The 25,198-nt window shown below is 34.5% G+C and overlaps 1 protein-coding gene and 1 pseudogene across 1 annotated transcript; one reads left to right on the top strand and one right to left on the bottom strand.

Annotated features, from left to right (window-relative positions):
* Window positions 1–11,145: 11,145 nt before the first annotated feature.
* LOC124829844 (uncharacterized) lies at window positions 11,146–11,925 on the top strand. Its single transcript, XM_047303421.2, has 2 exons — window positions 11,146–11,458; window positions 11,561–11,925. Exons 1-2 carry the CDS (start codon window positions 11,146–11,148, stop codon window positions 11,923–11,925), a joined length of 678 nt encoding a protein of 225 aa, XP_047159377.2.
* Window positions 11,926–16,949: 5,024 nt separating this feature from the next.
* Window positions 16,950–19,485, bottom strand: LOC124829845 (L-type lectin-domain containing receptor kinase IX.1 pseudogene; annotated as a pseudogene).
* Between the last annotated feature and the right edge of the window lie 5,713 nt (window positions 19,486–25,198).

Here is a 25,198-nt window from a genome sequence, read left to right as displayed (position 1 = left end):
CAAGTTTTTGGTTGCATGTGTTCATCAACTTCTTCTTATTAGATTCTGATCACTTTTTCTGGTATTTTGGGTTGGTCCATTACCGCAAATCGGCGAACTGTAGGTTCTTGAGATTTTTTGGTGTTAAGAGCAAATTTCTGAAGAGGTAGAGCTGTTCGGTCCAGTTAAGAGGTCAGGGAAGCTAGTAATTTAATTATGTTCGTTTATGTTTGAAATTGTTGTTTGGAAGTGTGCATGGATGAATAATTTGGATGATTGTCTGGTTTTGTGTTTAAATGATGTGTATAGTCGAAACTTGTGAACGAGTTGGGTTTTCTGCATTATAGCGTTCAGTCTGTTCTGTTCAGGAAGTGAATTGGGAGAAATCGGTTATGGGATTCTTTTGATTGATGTTATTATGGTTTAGGTATATTTGGATAGGTTTGAATTGATTTATAATTCGAAAGTGAAGGATTAGATATTGACAAAGATATTCTGGTGTGGTTAAGTTAGGCATTGTTCATAATTCTGTAGAAGTTCTGCAGAATTATGTAGAATTCCGAGTGGTTGCTGTTGACCGCTCGGTCGTGTTTTATGCTCGGTTATTAACTGGAGTTGGTCTCCTCAGAGTCCTACCAGTTCATGATCATTCGGTCTTAGAAGGGTGGGTTTCCTAGCGTAGCGCTCGGTCCCGTGCTAGCGCTCGTTCTTGGTAGTGCTCGGTCTTGTTCTAGCGCTCGTTCTTGGTGGTGCTCGGTCTTGTACTAACGCTCATTCGATATAGTGCTCGGTTTTGTACTAGCACTCGTTCTTGTTAGCGCTCGGTGTTATACTAGCAGTATGCTAGTATTAGTGCTCGGTCTTATACTAGCATTTATGTTAGTGTTAGCGCTCAGTATAATACTAGCATTTATGATAGTGTTAGCGCTCGGTATTATTGGGTTGTTTGGTCTCTTATTAGCGCTCGTTCTTATACTAGTCCTCAATATCGTACTTGTATTAAGCCATTAGTGTTCGATTTAAGATAATAGTATTCGTTCTAAATCATATGTGCTCGGTATAAGTTCAAGTGTTCGACTCCTGCTTGAGTCTTACTCTCTATATGAACGTTCGGTCATGTTCGTATGTAGGGAGAGTTTCTCCCGTTCAGTATTGTTCATAAGTGAATTGATCGTTTACGTTCGGTCATGCTCAAGGGTGGTGTTTGTTTTACTGTTCGGTTTGATTTTACTTAGATGTGTTATGGATGAGGAAGTATGTTGGTATTGAAGTATGGTATGATATGTGGATAAGAAAGAGAATTCCAAGGAGAAATATCTCATGAATGGTTATGGAATTGTAAAGTATGAATGTGATTATTGCTAAGTTGGCGTTTATCCTGATATTGTGTGATTACTCATTCTCATGTAGAGAAGAGTAACTCATGTGTGAGAATGATAGAAGGTCTTAGTCCATAAGTGTAACTTGGGCAAGGTATAACGGACTAACCCCGGTGGCAGTTGTTAAGGGATCCCAGCTACTACACCATCCGGGTGCAAAAACGTCGTAGCTACATAATTCATACAGTCCAGACAATCAAAGAAAAAGTGGTCGGTCATTACATGTATTATAGGTTCGGTCATTTCTGGAAATGTATGTTTGGTTGTTGCATGATTGACATGTTGGTTTTTATTTACTCTTATATTTGTTTGAATTATATGTTTTATTAGGTTAATTAAATTACTCTAGCTTACCCTTATTTCCTGTCTTGTCATGTTGTCCGTTTGGTCATCTTTGTCATTACAATGACCACCCTCTGGGTGTGAGCAAAAGGTGAGGAGGGTTTTCTGGAGCAGGCGCTGACATGAGAGGATGATTTCCATTAGAGTAAGACCGTTCGGTCTTGTGCTTGTTCTTTTTATTCAGTATAGGACTGTTCGGTTGATACACCTCCTGTATGACCGATCAGTCTGCTCTTATGGTTTGTTTTAGTATAGGTTTTTGTAAAGTTTTAAATTTGTGGTTATTTTAGGATAACTGTAAATTAAATTTTATTTTATGTAACTGTTCTATTGTATTGTAAATGTAAGAACTCTTAAATATAGTTTACAGCTATATTTTTGGGTTGTTACATTAAAATCGAATCCAATCCAACTATCATGTGGTCGAATCCTTTGTTTTAAATTTATTTAACTTTTTCTTGCTATTTTCTTTTAATAAATTATATTAATATATTATTTCTTAAATTATATTTACAGTTTTTGTTTCTTTATTATAGTAGTACCTTTTAGTAAGGATACAATATAACATTTTTTTTAAATTGAAAGAGTACATTTATTTACATTCTTCAAATATTACTTTCATGAACTTTTGCCAGTTTAATGTTTTCGTAGGTCCCTTTTTTTGTCCAGAATCTCAAATAGGTTCCCTAATTATTCGGTGTCTCAATTGGGTTTTTATTTTTGAAAAGTTGAAACAAATAGAAACTTGTCGTTAAATTAGACAAAGGCAGTTTAAGAGTCCCTTGCTTGTCATCAAATAGGTCTCTTAAATGGCGTTTGTCTAAATTGACAAAAAATCTCTATTTGTTTCAATTTTTCAAAAACAAGGACTCAATTGCGACACCGAATAAATAAGGGACCTATTTGAGATTCTTGACGAAAAAAGAACCTACCAAAATATTAAACCTTTTGCCTTTTGGTTGCCCTCCTCCTTATTACTCATTCTCCAACTCATCTTTTGTGAAGTTAATAAAGGTTTTATTTTATTTTTCATATCTCTGTCATACTTTTAGTTTTTGCATTTAGCTTTTTACTTACATAATTTTTGTTTATAAAAAACATTATAAAATATGAGAAAATATTAAAAAAATTCAAAAAAGTTAAAATTGAAAAAAAAATAGTCTTTTTTTCTTTGATCATTGATTAGTTTCTTATAGGCCTTCACTGTGGAATTGACTGAATCTTTTCTTTATTTTTTGGTATAAACCTTTTTCTTGAGAATTGTAAATAATTTTGTTATAAACGAGTTTCATTATTTTAAAACGTACCATTCTTGAAATCACTTTTCTAGAGTTCTCTATTTTTTTCTCTAAGTATTCTTGCTCCTAAGTCGTTTGACGATCAGAAGGTGCCTTTACGATCACGACATCAAGGTCTACAAATTTAGTCGATCATTTTAAATAATAGAGTAAGTAAGTTTCATCTCATTTTTCCCCTTCCGTTCCCAAATTTGTTTTAGAGTAATCTAGTATTGTTGCATGTGTCTTCATGCTTCTTCTAGTCATTATGGGTTCACCTAGAGTTCTAAGTGCTCTATTCATTTCTAATTTGGTGTCTCGTAGGTTCATCTAGAGATTCCTTGCGTTTCAACCAATCGGTGGAACGTTTCATTGAATTGGACAATTTACTGCAAGGTAAGGGAAGCTAGAACCTTTGTTTTACTTTGTGATTTTGTTAAAAGAATTTGTATCTTTAAGTATTGGAGTTAAACTTTTAGAAATGTCTTTTTTTGATTATATGAGGATTTTATGAAATTGAAGATTTGGTCATGTTTTGTTGACATGTTGGAATTGTATGTTTATGATGTGTGAAACTGTATTGATTATATGTGATGAAGTTGTCCTAATGTTTAGACATTGAATGCAAAGTGGTTGAATTAAATAAGTGTCTTTTGCTTAGGTTTTAAGGTCAAAAATAGGGTTTAAATAGGTGAATTTTAAAGGTATAGGTTGGAGTGATGAAGTAATTGGTTGAGTATTGTTATGAGATCATTTTGGACTTATTAGAAGTGTTAGATTGAAGAAAATCTAGTATGAAATAAGTAAGGGAATCAATGTTGAAGTTGGAGGTATATTTAGTGTAAAAAGAAGGTTTTAACTAGTGAAAATTTGAGGTAAGCAGTGAGGATTGTGTTTGACAGTTGGGATTGTATTAGGAGACTATTTAGGACATGCTTAAGTTGTCAAATGAGAAAAGTATAGTGTATAATGATTAATAGTGCCTTTAGGATGAGTTCTTAAGTGTTTTTGGTTAAAATTGAGGTTTTGTATGGTGATATTTTGTAACAGCAGAGAGGTGAGCAATATGAGGTGTTTGAGGGTGCGAACAAGTATATTTGGACTTGGTTGTGCAGTTAGTATACTGTTTTAGAGGCTAGAAAGTGTAGAATTGAGTTTGGGTAGCTTATAAGTGTTGCAACAGTGTTTTCAGAGTTTTCTTAAGGTATGAAGGGTCTTATGGGTCTTTAGAAGTTGGGACTAAAGTGTTCAAAGTGAGAAAATTGAGTCTTAATTTTATTGATAGTGTTGAGCACCCAAATTGAGTGTTGAGAGCGTTGAAAATGACGAAAGTTGCGCTCTCGGCGTTGAAAAACAGCGCTGGGCGCTGATGTTACAGCGCTAAGCGCTATTCTTGGGCGCTACTAGGTGACGCTATACCAATTTTGGATGATTTTCGGGGTTCCGAGTGTTCGCTTTGAACGTTCTTTAGGTCGTTTTGGGGGGGGGGGGTTTGGACCCTTCCGAAACTATTGGTGTGTATGTAATATGAGAAAAGTGTGTAATGTAATATGAGAAAAGTGTGTTATGAGAAGAATCTCAAGGAGAGATTCTATTTTATAACAAGTTGTAAGAGAATGCTTGATAGAGAGACTAGGGTACCCAGATATCCTAATATTCTACCCACCATTTAACTCATGTAGAGTTGAATGAGGTGATAGAGAGAATGGTAGGAGGCCTTCACCCAAGCCCTCTAGCTTTTAGGAGTAGATGATTTACCTCATAGTGAGTAGGTCGAGTTACCATTGTTTATAACTCTACAGAGTATAAATAGTACCATGAGTGCATGCCTGCAGTAGTCTATATTAGCATTATCCGGATAAGTGAGTATAGTGGTCTTGTGGATTTATGAACTGCTTGTTCTTGAATATTGTTAATTGTTGAACTAAATTATTATTCGAGACTTGAATTATATACTAGCTTACCCTTGCTTTTGTGTTTTCTGTTTTTGTGTATTTTTTTTTTATAATGATCATCTTAATGGTGCGAACTTAGGGATAATGCCTTTTCAGTCTTTTCAATAATGTAAGATTGAGAGGTTTTCCAAAGTGTAAACTCTCCTTCATTTAGAATTTGTAATTTTTAGTAAGTTATTATAAATGTAATGTTTTATTTTCAGTAGTTTTATACTACTAAAAAAGAATGTTACAGTAATGATCGCATGGTGACCTGTTAAAATTAAAAAGAAAAAGTATATAAATTTTCAAAAATTAATAAATGTTATAAACATTTATCCAACAACTCAGTTCTATTTTAAAATTACGTCATTCTTGATTTTTATTATAAATAAAAATATATATGAATAAGATCAATCCGGATTTAAAAATCATTTTCTCAAATAATTTTTTTAAATCTACATAGTTTTTTATTTTTCATTTTGAATGGAAATATATAAAAGTAAAGTACATTTATGTTGGATAAAAAAAAATCTTAATTGTATTTTAAATCCATGATAAATTTGGAAATTTTCAATTGATTTCCTAATAATTTTTTAGCATGTATTGAATACTCAATAAAATTTGTATTTTTCAATTGAAATTTTGTTCTTAAATTTTTCTATGTAGTGGGTGATGTGGTTATTAGGTTGTTGACATGGTTGTTATCTTTCCATGTCACTGTTAAATTTAGGAGAGACTTAAAACCTAATTAAGCCAAAAAATATTTATGTCTGTTTTTGAGTAGTATTTTTTATTTTTGGAAAAAATTAAATATTTTAAAAATCATATATTTTTACACATTTAATTGAAGATATCATCTTATAACTAGAGTTATAGAGTATTAATATATTGCATAACCGATTTTCGAATTTAAAATATAGTTTTATAAATCATTCTTTATCTCTTGTCCATTTTTACGTAGTTTTTTAAAATAAATTATAATGACAGTTTCAAACTTTAGTTTTAGAATCGTTATTTACCTTTTCGTTGTTTCGTATTCGATTGTGACACGATCATATGATTTATTTTATGGTAGAAACTGCATTGTTTCCCGTAGTTCTGTTTTCTTTCTCTGCCTTAATTTTTTTTTTCATTGTACTCTTGTTCTTTATCATTTTATTGTCCAAAAAAAACAATGAAAAAGACTCGATTAATGCTCGGTAACGACTCCATACAAAATACGCGTTCTCACCGTAGCAAATACACCACCTAATTTCTATACATTGTGAAAGTTGACTTAAGGTTGTAGCTACAATAAAGAGTTTTAAGATGGGTAGTATTCAGTCACACTTCTTTCACCTTGTTTCATAATTGATATTCTGAAATGGTCTCCTTTGGATAATTGTTCCTTTTAGTGTACTTTGATCTTGTCTTTGTTAACTTTATTTTTAATATAATTTTTTTGGGACCTCGTCAATTGTTTGTAACTATTTTATTTTGTATTTATTTTTAATTTTATGTTTTATCTCATGTTTATTGGACTTTCTTAAGTTTCGTATTTAAATAATTCCTCTTTCACTTAAGGACATATAATGAAAAAAAAAATCTTATATTTTTACACATCAAAGGTTTGAATCATCCTACCTTACTTTTAAATGGTCAAGAGATACCTTGTGAAGTATACGATAAATTTACTTGTTTTTAGTATCTATTTCTAATTCTTGCAGTTTTAGATCTTGTTGAATTTTTTTATACATTCTTTTGTGGCAAAACATCAAGATCTTCATATTTTTTTCCTATGCCACTAAATTTTCGAAGGAAATGACCAATTTAAAAGAGAAATTCACATGAAGGATCGACAACTTCAACCAAAAAGAAAAGATATTAATGAAGAAAGGAACAATGTGGAGAGGATGAAAGTTAATTTGAAGAAACCATATGCAATAGTATGATAAGAGAATGAGTGTTTCCAAAAGCCCTTCAAATTATGCAAGCCAGGATGATGAAGAAGAACAAGACTTGTAACAGTATGGGTCAAGAAGGTTTGGGTTGATGAAATGAAACTCAAGATGAACAAATTTCTGCACCTCCTTTTTTTCTTTATGCACCCTATAAATTGTAATTCCCAAACTATTTCTTATTAAAGTTATAATAAAAATCCCTATTCCACTTTCTTTTTCATAATACTTTTATACTTTATTTTAAAAAATATTTTTGATCAGAAAAATATCTTTCGAATTTATAAAGTATAAACAAATATATTTTAAATTGAATATTTTGAAATATATTTTTGAATTTAAAAACACAAAACATTTAATCCTATAATGTTTGAATTTTAAATATAGTTTTACGACACCGTTTGGAAAAGCACTTTGAATTGGAAACATAACTACACTAAATTTCATGTTATTGTAATTTTGATAAGGATTAAAAAATTCAAGTAGCTTGTATAGAATTTGGAGATTAAGCCTTGATTTGGTGAGCTGAAACTTTGATAGATATTGGAACAAAGAAGAAGCCTCACGTGACATCCAGCAATGTATGTATGCCAGATTTGTGTCTTACAATAGATTGTTTCTTTTTACAAAAAGAATGAACTTCTTTTGAATTTACAACAAATTCAACAAGATAGAACCTAGAAAGTACTATAATGAAACTTGATGGAAAAGAATGGTGATGCTAAGATGACTAAGCTCATGAGTAGTCTCAATAGAAAAATATACAAGATATATTATAATTGCATCGATAATTTTCTCTTGAAAATTGGTTCATCAAGCTTCAAAAGTAGAAAATCAACGAGAAAAAAAATATCTAAAAGGAAAACTAATAACAGTAATAGTTACTATAATTCTTCTTGGAAAGAGCGGATTTAAGTGTCTGGGATATGGAGATATTACTTATAATTGTTTAACAAAAAAAATATATAGATTTTGAGAGAAGGATGGTGAACATTCTTTCTCATTTTAACTCTTAGAATTAAATTATGTATTAATATAAATGTTTCATATTTTATCCAAATAAAGTATGAAGAGACGACAAAGAAAGATGAAGAAAGAGAAAGAGTTATAAGAAATTTTAATAATTTGTACTAAAAAATTTAATTTTGCAACTGATATTATTGATCAATTTTACTAAAGAATATGAGACGATAATTAAAATTTTAAATTTCATTAAAAATTTGTTGATTAATTTTACCAATAATATTTTTTTCTATTATTAGTAAAAATTAACAGTTTTTTTTTTGTTTTGAATAATATCTTGTTTACCAAATTTTAAGGATTTTTTTTTTCATAATTATTACTAGCTTTATTTTCTGTGAGTGAGTTTTAATTGTATAGTAACTCTCATTTGGCTATTTAAAGTCATGTTTACAATTAATAACAGAGTCAGTCAACTTTTTCTACATAAGTGCATTTATAATTTTAATTCTTAACAATTTGGTATAAGAGCCTCATTGAGCCTGGTACATCAAAGCAACATTCTTTGCAATTTTGCACAACATAGAAAATAACTACCGAAGGGGGCTTTGTCTAGCCAACCATCCTATGTTTTGATGGTCATTATGACCATTGGAGTATGTTAATGAAAAGTTTCCTTCGATCTAAGGAGTATTGAAATCTCATATAGAACTTGGTTATGTAATCCCAGCAAGCAGAACCGTACAAACTGAAACACAAGAAAAGAAGCAAGATGAGATGCGACCGAAAGATTTGAAAGTCAAAAACTATTTCTTTCAAGCGATTGATTGAACTATTCTCGACATCATACTCAAGAAAGACACTTCTGAAGAGATATGGGATACTATGAAGAAAAAGTTTGAAGGCAATACAAGGGTCAAAAGATCTCATCTTCAAGCTCTCCGTAGATAATTTGAAGTTCTTGAGATGAGATCTGGTGAAGTAGTGACAAAGTATTTCTCTAGGGTTATGAAAGTGGCCAAAAAAATGATAACTTATGGAGAAGTTACGTCAGACGTTAAAGTGGTTGAAAAAAATTCTCCATTCTTTAACTGAGAAGTTTGATTACATTGTATGTTCCATTGAGGAGTCCAAAGACATAGATAATATTTTTGTTGATGAGTTACAAAGCTCATTAATAGTACATGAACAGAAGTTTCGTAGACACAAAGATGAGGAACAAGCCTTAAAAGTGACCTTTGAAGAGGAAAGAAGTCATAATCGAGGTGGCCATAGAGGAAGAGGAAGATGACAGAGAAGAGGAAGAGGTCGAACCACTAGTGCAATGAAGGGAAACAATAGCTGTTGTTTTTGACAATACGCTTTGTTTGTCGAACCGAGACATATCCTAGCGAGGTAAAAAGTTGGGAAACTTTTGGCCTCAGTTCCAACCGAGGTAATATCTCAAAGGGTACTACCTCGGTTCATCAACAACCGAAGTAGTAAGGAAGAAGAAAAAAGAGGGGAAGGGGTTATTACAACCGAGGTAATAACGTGAACTTATGGCAGCAGTTCTAGCTTCAACTGCTGCCAAAGCCTTATTTTTTTTTTTAAATTCTCGTGCATCCTATGGCATCGACTGTGGATGAACCGAAGCCATACATAGGTTTTTACCTCAGTTTTGGTTACAATCGAGGCCTATTCTCCTGCAATTTTTTTAATAGTAGGTCTATTTTTGTGATATCCACTATCACAAAAACAAACTTGCATATCAAATAGTATAAAACAACATAGATTCAACACAATAGTCAATATTTAGATCACATAATGTTTAAAGCATAATGTACAAAGTCTAATAACAATAAATCAACATGTGCTAATGTATTTTAAAATCCTAATAACTATGAACCATTGAATAATCTAATTAAATATTTTGCAAGTGTCTTCCTTAGGTATGTAAGTGGTTTCTCAGGAAGTGGAGTAGGAGTCTTGAATCTCTGCACAAGACACATGATATTAATTAGTGTATATGAATTTCAAATGATGGAGAAAAACAAAATTCCTTAAATCTAAATATTACCGTTTCCCAGCCTCTTGTGATATGGGCACAAATGGTGTGGACCATCCAATACATTACGTAGTATCTGAACTCATATGACCCACTCTGTTTGTTACACTAATATATCACACAGCTGTAAGTAGTTAGTGAAAATCATTAAAACAAAACAACTATAAGAAAGTATGGCTTTAGCATATGCCAAACCTCGAGAGCAACCCATGAAAGCTACCAGTGCCATCAACTTGGACATTTTCGTTATGAATGTCCTCGAAACAAAGAGGCAAGTTATGCGAAGGTTGATGAAGAAGAAGAAGAATTTCTTTTGATGTTCTACGTGGAGTTTCCTGAGACTAAAGGAAAAGACGCTAGGTTTTTGATTCAGGATGTTCTAATCACATGTGTGGTGAATATGCTATGTTCCATGAGTTTGATGAAAACTTTTGACACTCAGTAAAGTTGAGAAACAACACCAAGATGACAATGATAGGAAAAGGAAGCATCAAGTTATTGGTAGATGGAGTAAACTTTGTCATCATTGAAGTTTACTATATTCCAAAATTTGAAATAATGTCTTAAGCATAGGAAAATTACAAGAGAAAGGCTTGACTATTTTGATCAAGGGAGGAATGTGAAAAATATTTTATCCAGAGAAAGGCTTGATAATTCATACCAACATGAGTGCCAACATGATGTTTTTCACGCTGCCCCAATATTTTACTTTCCATAAAACGCAATCTGATCAATGCCTTCATACACACACTCAAAATCTATCTCATCTTTGACACCAAAGGTATGGGCATTTAAGCTATAATGGCCTATGAACATTATTGAACAAGAACATGGTACAAGGAATTCCTCAACTCTCTATGTCAACAATGATTTGCAGTGACTGTCTTAATGAAAAGCAACATCGTGACTCCATTCCAAAACAAAGTAATTAGAGAGCAAGTCAGAAGCTAGAATTTATCCATGCAGATATATGTTTCCATCTCTCTAACATTTAATAGCAACAAAAGCTATCTTCTACTATTAATTGATGATTATAGTAAAACAAAATGGGTGTATTTTTTGGCAGAAAAATCGGAAGCGTTACATTCTTTCAAATGTTTTAAGATTATGGTTGAGAAAGAGACTGAAATGTCTATTAAGTGTTTGCGCACAGACAGAGGGGAAGAATTTCATTGAACAGAGTTCCATAATTTATGTAAACAAAATGTGATCAAAAGGTAATTGACCACTGCTTATACTCCACTACAAAACGAAGTCTCCAAAAGGAAAAACAGAACAATGATGAACATGGTTTGTTCCATGCTATCTGGTAAAAATATTCCCAACTCTTTCTGGCCAGAGGTAGTGGACTGGACCATTTATGTCCTAAATAGATCTCCTACATTAGTTGTGAAAGATGTACCACCGCAAGAATCAAGAAGTGGAGTGAAACCCTTGGTTGCTCACTTTTGGGTCTTTGGATGTGTAGCCCATATGCACGTTCTTGAAGCAAGAAGAACCAAACTTGATAATAGAAGCATCAGTTGTGTACTGTTGGGAATTAGTGAGGAATCCAAAGGCTATAAGCTATTTGATCCCATAGCTAAAAGAATTATCGTAAGTAAAGATGTGATTTTTGAGGAAGACAAACAATGGGATTGAGATAAAACACAACCTGTACCAGATTTAAAATGGAATGATGATGCAAAAATAAATGATGCAGAAATAGATGATGCAAAAATAGATGATGTAGAAATAGATGCATGTGAGAATGAAAGAAATGATATTGCAAAAATAAATGCAGGCCAAAAAACTGATGTTGGAGAAGAATTCCAGCGAAGGAGAAGAAATTTCAGTGAAGGAGAAGATCGAGTACGAGTATCAAGAAACAGGAAACTTCCTACTTGGATGGGTTATTATGTTCTTGGCGAGGGTTTGTCGGAGAATGAGACCCATATGGCATTAATGGTATCAAATGATCCCACATGTTTTGAGGAAGTTGTGAAAGATCTGAATTGGCGATGGGCTATGGATGAAGAAATCCAATCCATAAAAAAGAATCAAGAAACTCACTACACTACCTATTGAAGCTAAAATAATTGGAGTGAAATGGGTTTACAAAATCAAATACAATGAACATGGCAATGTTGATAAGTACAAGGCTAGATTAGTGGCCAAGGGGTATTCTTAAAAGCATGGAATTGACTACACATAAGTTTATGCATCAGTGGATACAGTAAGAATGATTAATGCTCTAGCTGAAAATAAAAATTGGCAAATTTTCCAGCTAGGTGTTAAGTCGACTTTCCTTCATGGTGAGATTAATGAGGATGTTTATGTGGAGAAACCAAAAGGAGATGAAATGAAGGGTGATGAGCATTTGGTTTATAAATTGCATAAAGCTTTGTATTGCTTGAAACAAGCCCCGCGTGCTTGATTCAGTCGAATTGAAGCTCATTTCATTAGTGAAGGATTTCAGCGGTGTGACAGCAAGCAGACATTATTCACCAAGAGAAACAAATAAGGAAAAATTATCATTGTAAGTATTTATGTTGATGATTTAAATTTTACTAGTAATGATGAAGTCATGATGTCTGAGTTTAAAAGCTCTATGTTAATAGAATTTGATATGTCTGACTTGTGGAAGATGAGATTTTTTTCTTGGGATTGAGGTGCTACAAAGACCTGATGGTATTTATATATGTAAAAAAGAAATATGCATTAGAATTTTTGAGCAGGTTTGGTATGCTGGAAAGTAATCATATAGGCACGCCAATAGTTCCAAGTTTCAAAATGAGCAAAGATGGAACCAACAATTATGTTGATGGAACCAACAATTATGTTGATGAAACTTATTACGAGAAGTTGGTTGGCAGTTTGATGTATCTCATTGCGACAAGACCTGATATGATGTTTGTACATGTCTCATACGTAGATATATGGCAAAATCACTGGATATTCACCTGCAGGCAGTTAAAAGAGCCTTACGATGCTTAAAAGAAATTGTGAATTGTGAAATTTATTATAAGACAACAGAAAGTGGTGAGCTATTCACATTCATTGAAAATGACTATGGAGGGAATATGGGAGATAGGAAGAGTACATCAGGTTATGTATTTTTAATAGGGTCAGGTGTTGTCTCTTGGTGTTCCAAAAAACAACCTATTGTAACTTTATCAACCACAGAAGCAAAATTTGTAGTAGTTGTTGTTTGTGCTTGTCAAGGAGTTTGGATGAGAAGAATCTTAAAGGAGTTGGGTCATTCTTATGAAAATTGTATAACTATGATGTGTGATAACAACCCAACCATTAAGTTGTCAAAGAATCCTGTTATGCACGACCGCAACAAGCACATTGATGTAAGGTTTCATTTCTTAAGAAATCTTACTAAGGAAGGTACAATTGAATTAGTTCATTGCAAGAGTCAAGATCAATTGACTGATATAATGACCAAGCCATTGAAGATAGAAGGTTTTCAAAAAGCGTCGAAAGTTGTTGGGAGTGTGTGATATTTCTGATATAATTTCTGATATAAACTAATTGCTTTATAACATTTAGTTTAAGGGAGGAAATAAAGAAGTTTGCAACAATAACAATTTTATTTCTGTTTTGAATAATATCTTGGTTTACCAAGTCTTTAGGGATATTTGCTATTTTTTCTCATTCCTGTAACCACCACTAGCTTTATTTTCGGTGAGGGGTTTTAATTGTGTAGTAACTGTCATTTGGCTATTTAAAGCCACATTTACAATTAATAATACAGTCAGTCAATTTTCTCTGCATCAGTGCATTTACAAATTTAATTCTTAACAAGCATCACCTAGTTTAAATCTTCTAAGTATCCTCCTTTCTCGATTACTTTTGTATTGGCTAATGAATGATTTGATCACTGCATTTGATGTACAACCACACACATTTATAAAATATAATATTTTTATTGTTACCCTTGGCAACCCCTACACCATCACAACTTTCTCGAAGCATGTTAACTCAACAATGTATCGCAAAATAATAATAACCTCATCTATATTATCGCAGTATTGTTAGAGGCATATAAATAAGCAAATTCATCATACATATTTAGGATAGCCTTATCCTTTTTTGTTACACTCTCCACCCAAAGTGTTGTGTGTTAGGGAAAGTCTTCACACTCAAAAAGGATTTAAACAATGTATCATTTTTCTCAATTTAGTTATATTGTAGAGTTGTATGCAAAATTGACAGAAAATAATGTCATCTCATAAAATATCCAAACCCATATGTCCTCTCTTTCTCTCTTAAGATGTTGGGTAGAAATAAGTTTATAAAATTGATTTTCTTTATATTTTTCCCACTCCCAAGATCTTAAGTTTCCATTCTTCAACCCGCTTTGAACGTATTTCATTCACCCTCAAATTTGGATTTTCTTGTAACGACCTATCCAACTTCTCACTCAACTTATTAGTATTGGCCTCCATTTTGTACTACATCATCACCAATGACTTCCACTTTAACCTTAAACTCAATATTACCTTCATCACTACCCTTAAACTCCACTTCAACATCTGTCAAATCAGCAACATGACTACCCTCTCCACTCTCTAAAGGTCCTTGACATAAGTGAAACACTTCATTCAAATGATTTTCTACAACCTCTAGCTCATCCATATCTTGGACCACAAACAAGTGAACTTTCCCATAATATTTTGTCATGTTTATCATATTCATTGCACCTTTATCATCATACAACTTATTCACCATAGTTTCAATACAATAAAACAAGTCCTTTACTTCAATATAGCCCACGTCCTTAAGGGCACCCAGCACTTTGAAATAACTCCATTTGTCGGGGTCAACTTTCCAATATGTAACTTTTCCACCAATATATTTAAATGGAACCTCCTTTATCAAAGTTCCACCATGGTGAACCACAACTTCAAACATGTCATCACATATCCCCAAACGAACCCTGCAAATGGAAATCGACAAGGGACAACTAAAAAAGGATGAAAGTAAAATGTAGGAGATGAATCCCAACACCGAAAATCGACAAGGGATCACTACGAAACAAATACAAAATTTTAAACACCAAACTCATACTCACTCTCACAAAAAATTACATTTTACACATTTCTCCAAATCATAACCATATGAATTTCCAAAACAAACAAAACCTAACTCAACGCGACAAAAACCCTAATACCCCATTACACAAATGCAACCTTAGATTAAGAACACATACCTAACTTAGGCCCCTTCACTTCCAATTTCAATGAACAAGCAAACTAAATTGAAGGCGAATGTGATCTAGCTTCAACCCTTCAATAGTAAAGTCAAATGTCTTTCAACACATAAACCACTTTGAAATACCATGTATTCATGTCAGCTTTTGTTTAAGTTGTCACGCATGTGAAAAAGTTACACCTCATTCACTCATGGCTTAAGTGGACATTGTGTCCTTAACGATTTAGACACTGTCATAGAAAAAAAATCAAATTGAACAAAAATTACAAAAATTGAGACCACAAAAAGTGGAGGATCATTTTAAATAAAACTAAAAAAAATAATAATCAAAATAAGTATTAAGTCTTTTCTATTTTAGGAGATAAAAAGAAAAAAACACAAGTAAAAATATATGTTTGGAGATAATAAACCACGTCTTCTTTACGTGACCTCTGTATTTTTTTTTTTAATTTAATCCCTCACCAAATTAAACCGTTATTTATGATATGATGAGATATATGTTTTTACATTTCAATTCAGTAAAATATTGCTAACAATTTTTTCCCTACCACGGCCTTCTGAGTGCCTCGTTTTATATGCTTTTGATCATACCTCCGTCATCGCCTATTCGTATCCGGCTTCATAGTTTCGATAGTTATACTGTCCAGTTCTTTTTCTAATTTTTCTACATTCTTGACATCAGAGAACTGGACAAATCCGTACCTCCCCCCACCACACTTGTTTAGCGTTCTTGCAATAAAGACCTCCACCACATCTTTGAAAGATTTTTCATATTCTAAATTCTAGTCGTTATTGGGGAAGTTGGAGAACAAGAAAGGTTTTATTGTCCTACCATCCACTCTACCCCACCATGATCTTCCTTGTCTACGAATCATGGCCACTGAGACCCCGAGTTATTGAATTTAAAGTTGAATCCATAAATCATTAATTGACGCGTTAACTCAACATATATTAAATTAAAAATTTTATGACATATGGTATATAAATTTGATTTATTACATTTAAATTCAAAAGGTTACAATGAAGAAATGACTTACACCCTTATGATAAACAATACATCTTGAGTTGGATAGATCCTGTATCATATTATAACAATTGAATAATTTTTTAGATTAATTAAGATATAGGGAAAATGAGAGGTAGTGAAATATATTAGTGTGTCTTAACCATTTATTTATTATTCCATACAATATATTTTTTAATTTAAAATTAAATACTTTGTGTGTCTTTTTTCTGTCTCCAAAACTTAACTCTAAAAAGCATGTTATAAGGTTTGTACCAGAGAATTGTTGTGGTAAAGTCACCCTACATAAAGTATATGAATATAAATGGGTAACGATTTGTTTTTACACATTGATTTGGATGATCAAGTAAGAAACAAACTTAAATGATAAAGATATCAGAATCGAATCTAACAATTGTAGCTAGGTCTATCAGATCAGGCAAGGAGAAGAACTATATGTAAATATTTATTTCTTTAAAACTTCACCATCAATATGTGTAGTATTTGTGATAAGAAAGGGGTATTGGAGATTTCATATTGATATAACCAAATTAAAATGTATATAAGTAAGAAATATTATATGTTTCAGAAGTTGATTTTTCGATATTAAATTAAATCTAATTTCAAATGTTAGGAAATGATAAATCTATTTTATTTTGAAATAAATAGCTATAGTCCAACAGTTCCCGTGTATTCCTTCCCCTTTCCCCTTGTGTTCGGATCATAAAGTCGGTGATCATGAAACATGTTTTTAAGACAAACACATTTCCTTTAATCTAAACGACATCTTAATATAGTGTGACTATGCTTTTGAAGTTGACGCAAATGAAGAATGGCAATGAGTTAGATGTTGCAGGAAAAAAAAAATTAGACGTCGGATGCTACGTATCAAAGAAACGGTAGTCACTTGTGTCTCTTATGTACAACTTCAGTTCAGGCATCCTCTGTAACATTACAAAATGGCAAAGCGAATTTCTAACTTGAAATTGTAGGAAGAAAACAAATTGACCAGAACATGAAACATGCAGAATTTCACTCTAAGAAAAGAAAGGCATTTTATATAAATATCAAACTTAGTAATCATGCAAATGTGCAGCTCCTGGAGAAATGACTTCAAGCGTTGTGCTAGACTGTGAAGTGGTTATTTGAAAAAGCAGGAGTCATAGAGTCCATAGAGCTGAATGATGTGTTATTGTCAGAGAATGGCACCCGTGGTGTGAGTGTGGGCATTGGCACTTCAAAACTAAGCACTTGAACTGCTTGCCTCATAGTAGGCCTCTGAAGGTAATCTGTGTGAGTGCACCAAAGGCCAACTATCAGTAAAGTCTCCATTTCCTTCTCATCAAAGTGTCTATATAAGCTTGGATCAGAGGCTTTGAGGAGTTCACCCATGCCATAGAGTTTCCAAACCCAATCTACCAAATAAATATCTTCAACCATATTAGCTTCAATAGCCTTTCTACCACAGGCTATCTCCAAAGCAGCAACTCCAAAGCTGTACACATCGGACTCCCTACTAGCCTTGCCTCTTGTGATAGCTTCAGGAGGCAAATACCCAATTGTTCCTGCTAAAACAGTTGTTTTTGATCCTATCTCATGATCCATTAGTCTGGCTAACCCAAAATCTCCAAGCTTTGCATTAAAATTGGAATCCAACATAACATTGCTGGATTTTATGTCTCTATGAAGCACACATTCTTCCCACTCTTCATGCAGGTATAACAATGCTGAAGCCAAACCTCTCGCAATATTATATCTCACTTTCCATGTTAGCAGGCCTTTTCCCTTGAACAGATAAGAATCCAAGCTTCCATTTTCCATGAACTCATAAATCAGCAGCAGGTCCTCATGCTCATGGCACCACCCAAAGAGTTGAACCAAATTCTTATGTCTCAGTTGACCAAAGATCTTTACTTCAGATATGTACTCTTTCACCCCTTGTGTAGATTCACGAGATACCTTCTTGACGGCAACATCGGTGTTCAACTCTTTAATAAATCCCCTGTAGACGGCCCCAAAACCTCCCTGTCCTATTTTGTTTTCTCTAGCGAAGTTATTAGTTGCTCTGGCCAGTTCTTCAAAGGAAAACTTCTTGGGTAGAGAGACTTTTTCGAAATCATTGTCCATGGCATGGTCAAAAAGCGAGGCGTCTTCCATACCTGTAGTCCTCAGCATCCATCTCACAAGAAAAGTTACCCCCAAAATAACAACTAAAATACCTGCACCAAGTCCAAGGCTCAGCCCTATCACCAGCCCTCTTTTGCTTCCACCCTTATGTGCTTCCATGTGAAAACTAGAGTTGAAGGACCATGAGCTAAGAGCATATTCGTCGTAATAATCTCCTGTTGCTGCAGAAAAGCCAAATTCAACCCAATCAGGTAAGACATCTTTCAGATTGACCACAGAGGATAAGTTCCCTTGAACTACGACGTCCGCCTTGTACCCAGTAAAGGTGACACTTAATATGTTTGAACTGGAATCGAAACTAATATCAGCCTCGTATCCCCTCTCAGGCTGGCTGGTGAACCACTCTGCAGTTGCAGAAGATACGATTGAATTGATATCGATACCCACATGGGGATACGACTGAGGATCCCACTCATTAACGAAGGTATCAAATTCCACTGCCACAAATGGATGATCCACTTTGTAGTTTTGATTTCTGAGTTGATCACGGCTAGCAAGACCAATACCAGCTCCATCTCTTGGGGAAAGCGATGGAAAGCCCGGATGTGCCAGAAAGAAGGCGATACCATCTGCATGTTTTTTATTTAAGGCGCTGATGGTAAAGGAGAAATGGGTAGTGAAATCCGTGACTTTCCCTGAGTTTATGTCCCAAAGATGCAATAGTTTGGGATATATGACTCTACCATAACTGAATGTTTCATTTTTGGTGAGTTTGAGCACTCCTTGTTGAGGTTTAACATCTCCCGAAGTATTGAAGAAGTTTCCGGTGTCACCAAAGCTCTGATAGTCGAATTCCAATGAAGCTGCATGAGGTGTTATAAGAAGCAAGAGCGTTACTGTTAAACAAGCACGTACATAACTTTTCTTACAGTAGCAAGATACTGCCATGACTGGAGAAAAGATGTTGGGTGTGCAATGGAAAATGGAATACTACAAATATGGTTTGGTTGCGGTACCTGCTTCTAGAGTTGTAGTTAATGATAGTTGTTTTGTTCATTAACATTGTTGCTCGCTGTTTTATGATTGAATGAGTCAAACATGGTTAAGTCAACTCTCTACGAGAAAAAGGATGAAAAATCATGTTTAATAGCTTTTTGAACCACATCTGCGTATTGAATGTGAACTCCTCTCGCTACAAGAATCGGAGGTTATTTTTTCCGTTGGCGATTTTAATTCCCTGAAAGTAGGTTACCTCCAGTTAGGAAAATCGTTGGGAAAAACTGCGTCGCTAAGTATTATCAGTGGTTTTCTCAAAACCGTCAGTATTAGCAGGAGTTTTGTGAAAATCGTTGATATTGGCGGGGGTTTTGTGAAAACCGCCGGTACTAGCGGAGATTTTGTCAAAACCGCTGGTACTAGCAGGAGTTTTGCGAAAACCGCCGGTACTGGCAGGTGTTTTGTAAAAACCGCCGGTATTAGCAGTGGTTTTGCTGAAACCGCCGGAACTAACCGGGATTTGCTAAAACTGCCAAAAATGTGTACAATTTTTTGTTTTTAGTTTTTTATTATAATAAAATGAGATTATGATAAAATTAGTTTTATTAACCAAACAAACAATGAAGTAATATAAACTAAAACTGAATATTATATATAAAATAAACTACCTTGTTCAACAATTAATATGTTCATACAACTAATTGTTCATATATTAAAAAGAAAGATGTTCAATACTAAATTAAAATACTAAAAGTATGATTGAAATGTTCATTACATTACTAAAAAAGAAACATTGTCTAATTTTGTTCTTCGTTAATTTCATTGTTTGGCTTGATCAAATACCTACAATATAACATAATAGTTAGTTAATAATATATTTAATAAAAAAAATTTATACAAATGAATTTAGCAATTATTACCGATGATGATTGAAACATACCAAACTGTGAAGGCAATGGACCTTGATGATTTTGCAACAAAAGCACGACAATCATATAAACATATAAACAACAAGGAAATTTGAGCATGATATTGGCCATTGAAATGACTTTTAGAGAAAAGTAATGAGCCAAGATAAAAGAAGGTTTTATACAACCTCTTACCAAAAATGTTAAATATTAAGTAAGCACAAAAAAATGTCTACATTCTGGTTGTATAATTATTACCTTTCATTTAATCATCAAATTCCTAATCGAAAATGGAATTTTTTTTTCACAACTCATACACCCATATATCTCCAAATCATAAGTATTTTTTTTTCTTAAAATAATTTGTGAACAGGGTAAACTATGTTATTCTTATCATAACCTCTTACTTTTTTTTGTCATGAAAGTTGTTAAGATTTATTGTACCTGGCGCCCAATATCTTTAGCTATTGGACTTGTTCCATCTATGTGGAGTAGGAGTGCAAGATTTCAACTGTGAAAAACACAATTCTAAGTAGCTATCAGTGAACAGAATACAAAAGTAAATTGAGCACCAACTAATCCAACGTATCTTGCATGTAAAAGCCAAAAAAATCTCGATTTCAATCCAAACTACTCTATTATATATATTCTTTTACCTTCTTTCTCTCTTAATCTTCTGTTTTGAGTTTCCAGTTGCTGCAATGAGCTTACCATGTTGCTGGACAAGATGAGAGAAGGAAAGTAACAACAAATACAAGATAAAAAGATAAATATATAGGTATATACAATATTCAAATTTTCTTACAATTTTTGTTTCATGAACATAGCTGAAAGTGTTGATGAGTAAAATTCTTACATTGCATGCTTTTAAAAATAATAGCATGTTACAAAATACATTATGATTACTATGGAATTTCCTATTTGTAATAGGTTAAGATAGAAATCCTAGACACCGACAAAGAGAGGCAGAAAAATGAGTGTGTCGTGAGAGGAAAATAATGTTCATGTTGAAAGTTCGTGAGAGCTTGTGAGTGCGACAAAAGGGTCTTTTCTGATCAAGGATAGGTAATAGCGAAAGCCAAAGTGAGTAAAACAAGCTTAATCGTATTCCCGTGCGGATAAAAGGCATCAACGTGATTGTGATATCTAGCGAAGACTTCTTAGACATTCAGAAATAAAGCCAAAGTGAGTAAAACAGAAGCGAAATAAAGTTACTTCATTCATAAACAAACGTTCTTACATCAAAAGGAACAAGTCAAGAGGGAGCCAAACTAAGAAAATATAAAAGCTAAACATTAGCATGGGTAGATTCCCTAACTTCTACTAGAGCATCAAGGGGTAGGATCTCGTTCCGAGGCATTCCCTTGGTTTTCGGGGAGAGAAAGAGCAATTAGTTCCCCATTCACTACGTCTTTCATAATGTCGAAGTCAGGAAAATCAAGAGGAACTTTGAAGAAGTAATGGCACTGAGCTATACCTTGCTCAAACCCTCGGAATCGCTCATTGCAAACTTCATCACCCAAGGCTTTGTTTTCAGCTGTCATCTTCGCTTGGGTAGCAGCAAGGGCATCTCTATCTTTAGTAAGATCAGCGATCTGGATGGCACTTTCTTGGAGATCCAATTTCAAATCGTCATTAACCTTCTGAAGCTGCCGAGCGGTAGTCCGAGCTTTGGCTAAGGTTGTGGAAGCCTTCTGTCGTTCATCCTCGGCCATCTTTTGAAGCTCTTCAACGCACCGGGTCAAGTCTTCATTGGATTTTTGAGCCTTCTCCAAGTCCAGTCGAGCAGCTTCAACCTCTTCAACAATTATAGACTTAGCAAAGCCAACTGCATAAGCTAAACACAGGTTGGATCGAACGTTCAGCTTGTATGCCAGGTCCACCGCTTCGTCGGTTGTCATTCCATGGAAAAGTTTCTTCTCCTTGGGATTAAGGCGATACTCTAAGCAGTCAGCTAAGTGCACAGTTGAATAGAACGACCCAGCTAGCAAATGACCTTAAGGAACTTTCCTCTTTTTCTTCTTACCCGAAGACACGGACTTATCCTTGACAACCTTTCTTTTTTCTCCGCCTTGAAGAGAAGCTTCATCCTCAACCTGAATGGCTGAGGGAGTGGAGGACAACGATGAGTATGGAGCTATTTTAAAAGCAGGGTTTACCGTATGAGGATCTTTAGTCACGTCCGGCCGAGCGGGAATAGTAATGGATCGCACGGGTCTGGAGGAAGTTCCCGCTCCGATTTTCTTCAATTTTTCTTCTTTTCAAGACATCATCAGTGAGAAGGCCTTGTTTTTCTCCATCTCCTCGAAGATATCTGAACGTCAGAAAAAACTCGTAAGTTACAAATGACAGCTATAACAGAAAATTATGAAACCTTATCGAACACTCTAGAACATAGAGAGTTGGAACCCAAAAGCCCAATGAGAGCCCGCGACAAGGTCTTTCAGGGTAGCTGATCTAGCAGGCTGACTATCTCCAATTCTTCGAGGGTCATGGACAATTTTGCTTGGGAAACAACCTTTTTGGGATGCTCGGTCCAATAGAAGGGAAATTTTGGTTGCCCATCGTCTAGATAAAAGCTGGACCGACCCTCCTCTTTTATCAATACCTTGAAAAATCTGGTCTTGAATTCCTTATAGGAGGAATTGAATAGCGTAAACAATTGTTTACCCTTCACAAGAGTCAAAGAAACCCAAGATTTATTCGCGTGCGGGGATAACACGGCAGAAATACAGGAATGCTGCTAACTTGGGTGTCAAAGCAAGTGTAGTACAAAGCACGACAAATGCTTGCATATACCCCCACCCGTTTGGGTGTAGTCGGGTCGGGGCTACATTCAAATCACGTAACACACTCGATTGAAATTCAGTGAATGGTAAGCGATCACCCAGGTCGCGAAACAATGTGCTATAAACATAAAAAAGTCAGTATTGTGCCCTTCCCGCCCATGGCAAGCACGTTCATTCGATCGGCACACCGTTAACAGGATACTATCGTCATCTTTTGCAGTAGATACAATGTTAACCCTACTAGCGAAGTACTCTAATGAAGTATTGGTAACGTAATAGGGCGCATACAAGCCTACCTCATGGGGAGCCTAGCCATATCCATTGACAAGGGGAGGGGGAGCAGAATCTGTCCATTCCCTAGCAGCATCAATCTCGAGCACAATATTTGCCTCTTCAACTTTGTGGTCACTGGCCTTAGTAGAACCCAGGATGGAGGACCCTATGGAGGCAGTGGGCTCTTTTCTGCCATCAGCATACCCCTAACCTTCGCCGACGACTTCATCAGACGATAAGGGAGAAGAAGACATGATTACCTGAGATGGGCTCTCATGGAAGTTTAGCAATGAGGAAAATAAGGAAGACAAAGTAATCATGGCGGTTCTGATCACCTTTTATATAGTGTGACAGGACATTTCCAAGACTCCATCATGGTCATCCGTCGTGGCAGGATCAAACGGCCAGGGATGCGGGGCTTTTCATATTTCAGATGGCACGAATCTCATGATCGCACGTGCTCCACGATCAACGGACACGACCACCACCACTGATCCCTTTCGCACTCTTTCTAAAACCACGAATTTCAAACCCTTCACGCCTAAGAAGTCGTTCGGGGGGGGCTTGTGTACTATATGGTGGGGAAGACCGACCGGTAGTGGTCAGCAAGTCCAATAGGAAGGAACCAATCGGCAAGCATTCAATGGCATTAATGGTTAATAAAGGCGAGTAATTATTACATCACGCGTATTGCATTTGTGGCTAATCAACGAGTGATATTAGGCAGATTATGCTGGATATAAGGAAATTAACAAATGATGATGCACAAAATATATTGCATTAAATGGCATTCAATGACATTCAATGGGCTGGATGATTGCAAAGCCTATAAATACAGAACTAATGACCAAGTAAAGTCGGATTTTCTGAAATATATTAAGATCTGGAAGGACACCTCACTGACTTGAACGTCGGAGTGTTTTCTTGCAGGTCATCCCTCGTTGAGCCGATCGGAGAAGGGAAGTTGAACCCTTCGTTGTGCACTTGGGAAGAAAGGAAACGCGTGGAGCAGCGACCTCAGACCCGCATTCAACATAAACACACACACACATACATATATATATATATATATAATCCTGATCGAATATATTTGGTATACTAAGTTGATAGGTATACAATATGTATCTATTTGACTAGAAGAATATCATGTCAACCATATCTTGTTCATTAACTCATAATTAACTATAATAGTTCAAGATTAACATATTATGGAGTCACGTGATCCCCGCTCATCCAAGTAATATTAGTATAAATAACAAATTTTACAAGATATGTAATTTACATTTATTAATTATTATATTTATTGTTTGTTGACATACTTGATTAATTTGAACGTTGGAATGTCTTAAGCAATTAATTTGAGCGTTGGAATGTCTTAAGCAAGAATAACTCCTATCCTGTTTAGAGAGAACGATTATACTTGAAGAGGACAAGTACTCCTAGAGTTAAAGGCTTGAAGTATTGAAGTACTTTTGGAGTCTTTGTAGAATATATGATCAACTTTATAAGAATAATTGATGTCGACTTATTTTTTATAAATTGGGTTCATTCATGGTGTCTACAGGGAGCAAGATGGCTAGAACAAAAGAAGTAGGACCCAAAACACAAGAAAACACTAGAAAGAGGGGGGGGGGGGTGGGCGAGAGGTTGAATAATATTTTAAAAACTTTTTCACAAATCAACATTTATTGACTATTGTAGGGGTTAGATGGTCTACAATAGTTATCAAACGCATGTTTGTTTAATATAGCGTTTAGGAAAACGTTCTAAGGAAAAAAAAGCAATAACACAATATTTTTATACTGGTTCGCTCTAACCTGAGCTACGTCCAGTTTTCCCTTAAGATTACAACTAATATAAACGACTCTTGGTATGCAACGAGTATTATCAACCACTCCTAGTTTCAACACTAGTTAACCTGACTAGTGATAATGACAAATTTTAGCATGATATTCAGTATGAAATTGAGAGAAAATGTCAAGTCTTCCTTAGTTTTTTTACCTTCTTGAATATAGTTTTCATGTAGTTTTGTAAGTGGTTGC

This window comes from Vigna umbellata, chromosome 1 (assembly GCF_029865625.1).
Source record: "Vigna umbellata cultivar VRB3 chromosome 1, Vumbellata_1.0, whole genome shotgun sequence".
Lineage (NCBI taxonomy): Eukaryota > Viridiplantae > Streptophyta > Magnoliopsida > Fabales > Fabaceae > Vigna > Vigna umbellata.
This window is presented reverse-complemented; position numbering and strand designations above follow the sequence as displayed.

Excerpts from the sequence above, each read along its gene's own strand:
- LOC124829844 (XM_047303421.2), top strand. The coding sequence starts at position 11,146 with ATGGTTTGTTCCATGCTATCTGGTAAAAATATTCCCAACTCTTTCTGG. Across the intron at positions 11,459-11,560 it reads AGCTAAAAGAATTATCGTAA|AAATAGATGATGCAAAAATA; the intron begins GTAAAGATGTGA and ends TAAATGATGCAG.